General features: G+C 26.7%; 1 protein-coding gene across 1 annotated transcript in view; it reads right to left on the bottom strand.

Moving 5' to 3' along the window:
- Positions 1 to 399: 399 nt before the first annotated feature.
- The window catches only part of robo2 (roundabout 2), an 87998-nt gene continuing 78696 nt past the window's right edge, over positions 400 to 9701 (bottom strand). Inside the window, exons 13-14 of the mRNA XM_065500850.1 lie at positions 7048 to 7300; positions 400 to 2042 (exon numbers count right to left, since the gene is read on the bottom strand). Of these exons, the coding sequence (XP_065356922.1) occupies positions 668 to 2042; positions 7048 to 7300 (1628 nt within the window). The 3' untranslated portion in view covers positions 400 to 667. The remainder of the gene's footprint in view (positions 2043 to 7047; positions 7301 to 9701) is intronic.

The raw sequence follows: 9701 nt of genomic DNA, 5'->3' as shown, positions 1-9701 counted from the left end.
TATGAGTTCTAATAAAAGAACAAAATTTTTATAAAATTGTTTTTTTACTATTAGAAAATAAAAAATGTAATTTTTAATAATAATTCAATATTAGGATTTAAAAATTTGAGTAAAATTTCAATTTAATATAGTGGAAAAAAGTTTACAATCATTAAAATTAGTTTTCCAAAAACTGGTTAAAAGATTTTGAAAAAGAAAATTTAATAATTTCAGTAGTCAGATTAAAAAATTTAAATTAAAAATAAAATTGTTTTCTTTCGTAAAATTTCTTCCATTAAAGAAAAAACTTTTTTTGTAAAATTAAAAACTAAAAAATTTGGTTCAATTGGAAGCGAAAAAAAACTTAAAATATGAAAAAGAAAAATAAAAATAAAATTAAAAAGAAGTCTAAAAATCAGTCTTAAAACTTAAAACAATCAATATTCTAGAAATGAAAAACAAACTAATCAGCTTTGTATTATCATTCATTCATTCACTCAAACTCATCTAATTGGCCATTATTGAAACGTTCACACCACTCCAGCAGCTCCTTAACCTCACGCGCATAATAATCTTCTTGATGTCTAGCTGTTGTAGCTGCTGCAGTTGTTGTTGGTATTGTTGAGTTGGTGCTTTCGCAGGCTAAATCTTCGCTTATTTTAATAGTTGGTTGGCGCTTGTCAAGGGGTCACACATTGTGTGGATTAGAGGGGCCACTCGTTGAACTACCCGAGTTACTTAGGAGACTACGTTCACTGGCCATACTGCCGCCAGGCGCATAAATCATTTCCGAATCACTGCTGGCCTGTTGCTGATGCAACGGATGCAAATGGTGCATTTGTAATGAAGATGTTTGTGGCGGCTGCTGCTGTTGTTGTTCTAAACACACGACTGCTGGCGAGTTTGTAGCAGTAGAGTTTGTTGGTGTGGCAGTTGCTGTGGGGTTAAGCAACTGAGGATTACGTTGATATGATGATGAGGCCGACGATGAGGTGTTGGAACGTGTTGAGGAATTATTGTGTGAACGCCAATTATGATATTGATTTTGTGGCACATTTGTTTCTTGATTCTGATGATGATGGCCGGCTGCCAGTTGTTGTGGAAGATGTTGTGGCGTTAGGGGTATTAATTGCTGTTGCTGTTGTGGCGTCTCGTCCACTTTCACATACAAACGCTCCATATCACTTTCGTTATCACCATCGGCTGTGTGGTAAAGAGCCTGGTCTTCACCGATTTCATCATCATGCGACATTAGCATGGCCATGGGCGAGGGTGAGCCACCACAACCCGAATCGGCCATGCCATTGTAACAGAACGAACCAGCATCTAAGTCCATTAAATTTTTACTTATCATGTCTTGGGTATTATAGTTTTGATTATTATTAAGCGTATTCTGTTTTTGTTGTTGCTGCTGTTGCTGTTGTTTTTGCTGTTGTTGCGTGTCAGCCAGATGAAGTTGATAGTTTTGGGCTTGGGTGTTAATGACCTTAAAGCGATTACTTTGTTGATTATTGCCGCTGCGTCTTAAAGTGCCAATATGGGCAAATGTTTGTTGACCTAATTGCTGTTGTTGTTGTTGCTGCTGCTGCTGTTGTTGTTGGTTGGCTGTTTCATAGGTATGACAATTACTTAATTTATTTTCAGTGATATGTATTTTTTCCTTAGGATAATAATATTGTTCCGAATACACTGATCTATTGCTGGTCATTTGCGAGGGATATATTTCACTAGTGGTAGACATTTGCTGATAAATATTGCTTTCATTAAGTTGTTGCTGCTGCTGTTGATGGTAATGAGGATGCATGGGCCTTTGCTGCTGCTGCTGTTGTTGCTGTGTGTTTGGCAAGGGTGGTGGCTGTTGCATATTAAAACCTGGCCTGGTTTGATAACGTGGCTGTTGTACATTGCTATTGTGCTGTTGTTGCTGTTGCATTATGGACGAGGTGGCATAGGGTGCTGGTGAAGAGGCATTTTTGCGTCCTATACCATATTCACTGCCAGTTTTGCCAAAACTTGTTACTTCAGCATAGTCGGTGGGTATGTTGGAGTATTCACCCACGTATCTAGTAAAAAAAAGAAATAAATAAATAAAAAATGTTTGTGGGTTCAATATTTATGGCTTTAAATTGTTTGTGTGTGTAGTTTTTAAATGTTTCATTATTTTTTTTTTTATTTAAATATAGATTTTTCGTTAAATTAATGGTTATATTTTTAAGCTGCTTATGTGTATATGGTTTATTTAAGCCGTTATTTAAAGTTGTTTTTTTTAAATAATATTATTTGTGGTTTATTATTTAAATTATTTGGTAAGGCTTAAAAATATTTTTGATTCATTTTTTTTTTTTTGGGAAAATTTAGTTTTCAAAGATTTTAATCCTTATATATATTATTATTTTATTATAAAATATCTATATTTTTAATCGAAATTATTAACGAAAAGCTTTAAATGTGTATAGTTTACTAAGTAAGAATATTTGTTTAGTGAAAGTATAGCAGAACGTATGATTAATTTTATTTAATTTTGGCTGCAGGTGTTTTTTTTTTCTTCAAAGAGAGAGTTCAGCGATAACTGGACTATATTTAATAATTTGTGGTTTGCGATTTATTTTCTAAATTATCTGGAAAACATAGTTGAATGGCGAGAGTTTGTTTAGTGAGGGTGTACAGTACGTATGTGTAATTATAAATAATAATACTTATAATTAATATTAATCATACGTACCGTACACCTTTACTTAACAAACTTTTGAGTTAACAAATCTTCTTGGCTCCCAAACCTAAAATATGGGTCATTTATTTTTCAATTTTATTTTTCAAAAACAATTTTTTAAATTAGGCATAGCAGGGCGTATGACTAATATTAACTTTTGTTTAGAATTTAGGTTGTTACTAAAATTAACATTTCAAAACTTGCAATGACCTAAAATCTTTAAGATAAGTGACCATTGCTGTTAACTGTTAACAAAATTTTTTCTTTAACAATTTAATTCTCCGAAAATTAGAATTTACTTTTAAAGTTTCCTTTCTTATAGGGTCTTTAGGATAAAGAAACCATGAATGAATGAATTTTGAAGAACTTCTCTTTAATTTTGTTAAAATATCGGCAGAACAACATGAATAGGTTATCAATACTCCCAAACAGTCTACAATATTTTCCTATTAAGTTAAGTATTTATAAATATCTAATAATATGATGATTTGGTTCACTGACGTTTAATAAAATGTAGGAAATAATGTTTACTTGGATATAGTTTTTTAATTAAAAAATCATTCTGGGCTTCAAATCAATGGATTTTTCAAATAAATATCTACGATTGAAGTTTAACTGGCACAATATAAACCTACAATAGAAGTTTAAATGGGACTAAATATAGATCTGCGATTGAAGTTTAACTGGGACAATATAAACCTACAATAGAAGCTTACTGGGAATAAATAAGGAACTACGATTGGAGTTTAATTGGGATAAAATAACCCTACAATTGAAGCCTAACTGGGACTAAATAAAGATCTACGATTTAAGTTTAACTGCGACACAATAAACCCACGACTGAAGCCTAAGTGGAACTAGATAAAGATCTATGATTGAAGCTTAACTGGGACAATATAAACCTACGATAGTAGCTTATCTGGGACTATATATAGAGACATACGATATATAAAACTACGATAGAAGCTTAATTGAGATATACGATTGAAGCTTAGCTGGGAAGATAATTTACAACACCATAAAGACATAGGACTGAAGCCTAAATGAGACATCATAAAGGCCTACTATCAACACTTAACTGGGAGCATATAAAGACCTACGATTGAAACTTAACTGGGACTATATGAACCTTACGGTCAAATATAAATTAGAACAAGATACGCGCAGAGATAAAATATAGTTGTCCAAAGTTACTGTAACCATTTAAATAGTGTTACAAGTTTTTTTTAACAATATTATAGTCACAGTAACTATTTACATGATTGTGGTAACCATAATATGGTTAATTTACGATTCACATGATTGTGTCAAACATATATATGGTTACAGTAAACAAGTATATGTTTGTGACAACCATTTATAAAAGAAGCATGTTTTCAAAAAAGTACAACATTACGTATGATTAATTTTAATTTTTGTTTAAAAAAAGCTTTTTTACTTAAACAAAGTTTTCAAAGCTTCTAGAACTTGAAACAAAACACTTTAAAACACATTCTCTTAAAATCTTTATATATTATTTTACTAAATTAATAAATTTTCAAAAAAAAAATATTTTAGTATAAATTTTACTTTTCAAACAGGTGAAAATTATTTTATTTTAAAATAATTTTGTTAGTTTTTTATCTAAATAAAATGTATATTTTAACACCTTTAAAATTTAAACTATTGATTAACATATCGTATATATAAAAAAAAAGAAACTAAATGATGAAGTGAACTTCAATTATAATTACTATTTTAATTAATAATATTTTATATATGTATACAATGACAATAAAAACTGACAGTTTTATAATTTTTATTTAAAAAAAAAGTTTTGATTCAGTAGCGTAGCTTTACATATATACCAATTGTATAAAATAAAAACTTTAAATTAACCTGTTCCTTGGCTACGCCACTGACTATCAATTACAATATTTTATATTATATTTTTTTCTCATTTTTTAATTCATAATTATTATTTTTATACAAATGTATGGTATTTATGCTTATAGTGGCTTCATAACTAATTAAAACAACATAAATATTTAAATAGCAGACACAAACAACACTACAACTACTATGTATTATTTTATGGCCATAAAACTGAAGAAAAAATATTGAAATTGTTTTATGCTTATCAAGCCAAATCAAATGAAAAACTATTAAACAAGCAGAAAATTTGCTGGAAAATATGCACATTTTACATATTAACAGATTTAATTATATATGTAATTTAATTTAACATTAAATATTAAAATTATTACAATACAAAAAATAAAAAAAAAATTCTGTATTAAATTTAACTTTTTGTCATTTTCCTAAAATCTGCCATTATTTTGCGTAATAATTATTATAATGTAAATATATTTATTGAATTATATAGAGACTTTTGACTATTGTTTCAGCACTTTAGTGATAAATAATGTAATATAAATGTATATATTACCAATTGTTAGCATGTTCAGTAGATTTCAACAAAAAGTATTGTTTTATTTTTGCACAATTGTAAACAGGCCTTTAGAAATTGTTATTTGTTTTATTTTAGTTTTTCCTCATTTAGGCCATAAATTATAAAACAACAATATAATTGTTGCAGAAATGGAAACAATTTTATATATAATGGCAACAAAATGAAACGAAGTAACAAATGTTGTCTATTTAAATATTTAGTTTTGAAGAGAGACAGAGAGAGAAAGAGCAAAACTTTTAAGGGAACAATGCTAATGTTAGAACAATAAAATATTGTGTAAAATATGGATTGATTTAAAATTTGATTTGATTAAATTAAATTATTAAAGACAAATAAGGGAGCTTTATTCGGCAGAGCCGAATTATATGGTATTCACCAAATTATATTTTAAAGTAAAGAAACAAAATATAAAAAAATTAAAAAAAAATATTTATTAGAGAAAAAAAATTTTAAATTTACAACTTTTTTTTAATTTTGAAAAAAAAAAATTTTTTATTATTTAAATTTTTCTTTAAATTTTTGAAAAAAAAATTTTTAAAATTTTAAAAAATTTTTATTTAAATTGTTGAAAAAAAAATTTTTTGAGATTTTAAAAAATTTTTATTTAAATTTTTTAAAAAAAAAATTTTTCTTCTGATTTTTAAAAAAAAATTTCTTTTGATTTTTTAAAATTTGCTGGTTAAATTTATTAGTGAAACAAATCTTATGGCAAACAAAATTTTTTGTTGAAAAAAATTCGGTTTAAAAAATAATTTTCCTGATTTTGACCTATTGTAGATCCGACTTAATAAGAGCCGTTACAAAGGTCTTTGAAATATCTACCATTAGATTTACATTTTGTCTAAATTGAGTTAGTATTCCGGAGTTGTCCAGCCCTTTGTGGGCCGGTTATCTCGATTTTAAATACCACGCGAACCGGGTCTATAGCGGATATATTGATATATGAATCAAGTTTGTAAGTTATTTTGGGGTTAGGGAAAGTTGATTTCAACATACAGACGGACAGACGGACATGGGTATATCGATTCCGCAATAAATAATTTAGAAATTCGAAACTGAATAACAAACTTATACTTATGGTGAAGGATACAAAAAAATATTTTTGTTTCTAAAATTTTAAAAAAAGTAACTATTATGGGGAGAATTTAATATTAAATTAAATCCCTTAAATTAAATTTATTACAAAAGTTCAAAAAACTTTTAAGTTTCAAAGTGATTATTCAAAGAAAATGCTGCTGTTTTTAGTTATTATTAAATACCATTTCTTTGTAAACAATTTAATTTATCTCTATTTTATATTTTTTGAAATTTGTTAAACAAATTGTTTTAAAGTATTTCTCTATTTCCCCATAAATCAATCAATATTAATCATACGCTCAGTATCACTAAACAAATAATAACACTTATACGCTTAATTGAATTTTTGCATATATTTTTCAATATTTATTTACAAAATTTTAAAAAATTTCCCCTAAAAATTAATCCTTTAAATCTTTTAAAACTAAAAAAACCACTCAATAACTATATCACTAGCTAAAAATTTCGTTTATTTAACAAAGCTGCTGTAAAAATACATTTATCTAACAAAATATAAAAAAAAACTATTCAATTTCTGTTAAACAATTTCTATGGTTTATTTTCATTAAAACAACAAACTGTATGTTTATTTTATAAAAAAAACAGCAAACAAAAAAATAAAATATTTATACTGATAGTTTTATTTAGAACAACTAACAACGTTTTAAAGCCCTCATAAAAATAAATGTTTGTTTCTAATTAAACATTTAACGATTTTAGCACCATAGGCAGCTCTAGATAAAAAATGAAAATTTTATAAAAAAAAACCCTAAAAATATGCTAAAAAAATATATGTAAAATGGAATAGAAATATACAACAAATCCTTACCTTTGTTGCTGGCCACCAACACCACCAACGCCACCATTATTACCACTACGTTCACTGGTAGTATTTGTGCCATTAGCTGTATTGTTTGCTAGACATACTGGTGCATAGTCATCAATTTGATCCTTTTGCATATCGAGTGTATCACCACTGGGCTGAGTGCGCCACACCATGCCACCCGTTGAGGCATCTAACCAATAACCATTGCCATTACGTGATAAACTGGGCATTTTTAAAACATCATTCGGATGAGTTCCTATAAAACAATAAAACACCAACAAACATTAAAAAAAATTGAAAATAGTTAGAAGTGAAATTAAAAAAAAACAAATCTATATAAAAAATGGTTTGTGTCTAGGAAAAAAATCATGTATATTGTCAGCCTTAATTGTTGCTGCATACAATAGTGTTATAGTGTCTCACATAAAAAACACAAATTAAAATGATTTTTCATTTAGTTTGTCTATTTGTTTGCTTGATAAATGTATGGCTGTTCTGGTCATGTTAACTATTTAGTTAATTAACATGACATGACAAAATAGTGCAAAGAGAATGAGCGACACAGTACAAAAAAACAGAACGGAAACGGAGATAAAAAATATATAAATTTGTGAGTTAAAAAGTTTGTTTGTGATTTTTTTGTGGAAATTAAAACATCAAATTCACTACAGATTAAAAAAGTAATGATTTGTGTCAAAGGGTTTATTTGAAAAACACTGATAAAGTGAAAATAATTGAAAACAAAAGGACTATATTCAATGATAGTGACAAAATAAAGTTTCTTTCTTTCAAAAACTATTCAAATACAAATTGAAAACTTTTAAATCATTTTTAGTTTAGGTTTTATTAAAAGCTTTTATTTGTTATCTAATAACTAAAGTAGAATTATTTCAAAAACTATTTAAATACAAATTGAAACCGTTTGATTAATTTTTTATAAAAACTTTTACTTGTATTCTTGTAGTATTTATAATAAAGCTCAATGGTAATTGTTAAAATAAAACATTATTTAGATAATTGTTTGTATACAACAAAAAATTAACTTCCAATTTGTATTTATTTTCCAAAAGCCGAACTTGACTTGGCTTAGTCAAGAAAACGGCATAAAAAGCTATTAAATTTAGCAAAGCCTTCAACGACATTGAAGCTTAAAAGATGTTGAAAATAGAAAAAAGATTTTTAAGTATAAAACTTTTTTGATAAAATGCTTTTAAAGTATAAAGTATAAATCCCAAAACTTGACTTGGCTTAGTCAAGATGACAGATTAAAAAGCTGTTAAATTTAGCTAAGCTTTCAACGATTTTTTATGATTTTGAAACTTAAAAGATGTTAAAAACATAAGAAATATGTTAAAGTATAACAAATGTTTGATAAAATGCTTTCGAAGTAAAATAAGCTTTTGCCAAATTGTATCTAAGTTTCTAGAAAGCAAACTTTACTAGGTTTAATCTATAAGCTGTTAAATTTTACTAATCTTTAAAATTTCTTTATGATTTTTTAGCTTAAAATAACTACAAACATCAATATAAATAAACATTTGAGTATAAAAAGCTTTCAAGGTTTAAAAATCGTTTAATTCTTAAACAGCTTTTGAAGTAAAACTCGCACAAATCTTTAAAATCTTAAGAAGGTTTAAACATATTTCTATGGCAAACGTTTTTAAAAGCTTAAAGAACTTTAAAAAAAGCTTAAAATTCGTTCAAATGATAAACAGTTTTCAAAGAGTCAAAAGCTTTTAATATGGAAAGGCTTAAAGAGTTGTTAAATCTTAAAAACTTTTAAAATCTTAAAATAATAATTTTAAAAAATAATTATTGTCAAATAACTATTTGATGTGGAAAATAATTACAGTTTTTTTATCTTAAAAAGCTTTTAAGTCTTAAAAGTATCTGACAGCTTAAAAGTCTTTTATAGCTAACTTTAAACATATTTAAAATTATACTAATTAAAAAATAAGTATTTCAAAACTTAAAAAAATTAAAGATCTGGTAAAGCTCAAACGGCATTCAAAGCTGGAAAAGCTTTCAGAAATCAAACAAATTGTAAAACGTTCAAAGCATTAATCATTTTATTATGAAAAGCTCAAAACGCATAGGCTTAAAAAACGTTCAATTATGAAAAGCTTTAAAAAATTAAATATTTTTTACATCTTAAAAAGCTTTAAGATTAAAAAGCTTTACATAAAAGAACGTTTTAAAAGCATACAACTATGTGATAGCTTAATCGACATTTGCATTTGAACAAGCTTTCAAATCTTCAAAAGATATTAATATTTTAATGAAATATTTAATGTTTGATTTTAATAGTACAGATTTAAGCTTTAGCTAGAGGAAAAGCTTTTTAAACAATTCTTGTTAATTGATTGTGAAACTTTAACAGTTAAAACTTAATATTATTTAAAGCTCTATTTGAAACCTTTAAAGCTTTTAGAGTTTAATAAATCTACTGATTTTTTAAATAAACTCTTTATTCTGTTCAAGTATTTTGTTTAATCATTTTAAATTCTCTACCACTGAGTATTGAAATACAAACATACAAAACTTAAACCCTTTCTTTTCCAGCCAACAACTATAACAACAACAACAACATCAATTATAAAGCATGATAAAGCAGAAAATATACAGTTTTTTGTTTTTTTGTGCAGAACTTGTTGGCT

This window comes from Calliphora vicina, chromosome 2 (genome assembly GCF_958450345.1).
Source record: "Calliphora vicina chromosome 2, idCalVici1.1, whole genome shotgun sequence".
Lineage (NCBI taxonomy): Eukaryota > Metazoa > Arthropoda > Insecta > Diptera > Calliphoridae > Calliphora > Calliphora vicina.
This window is presented reverse-complemented; position numbering and strand designations above follow the sequence as displayed.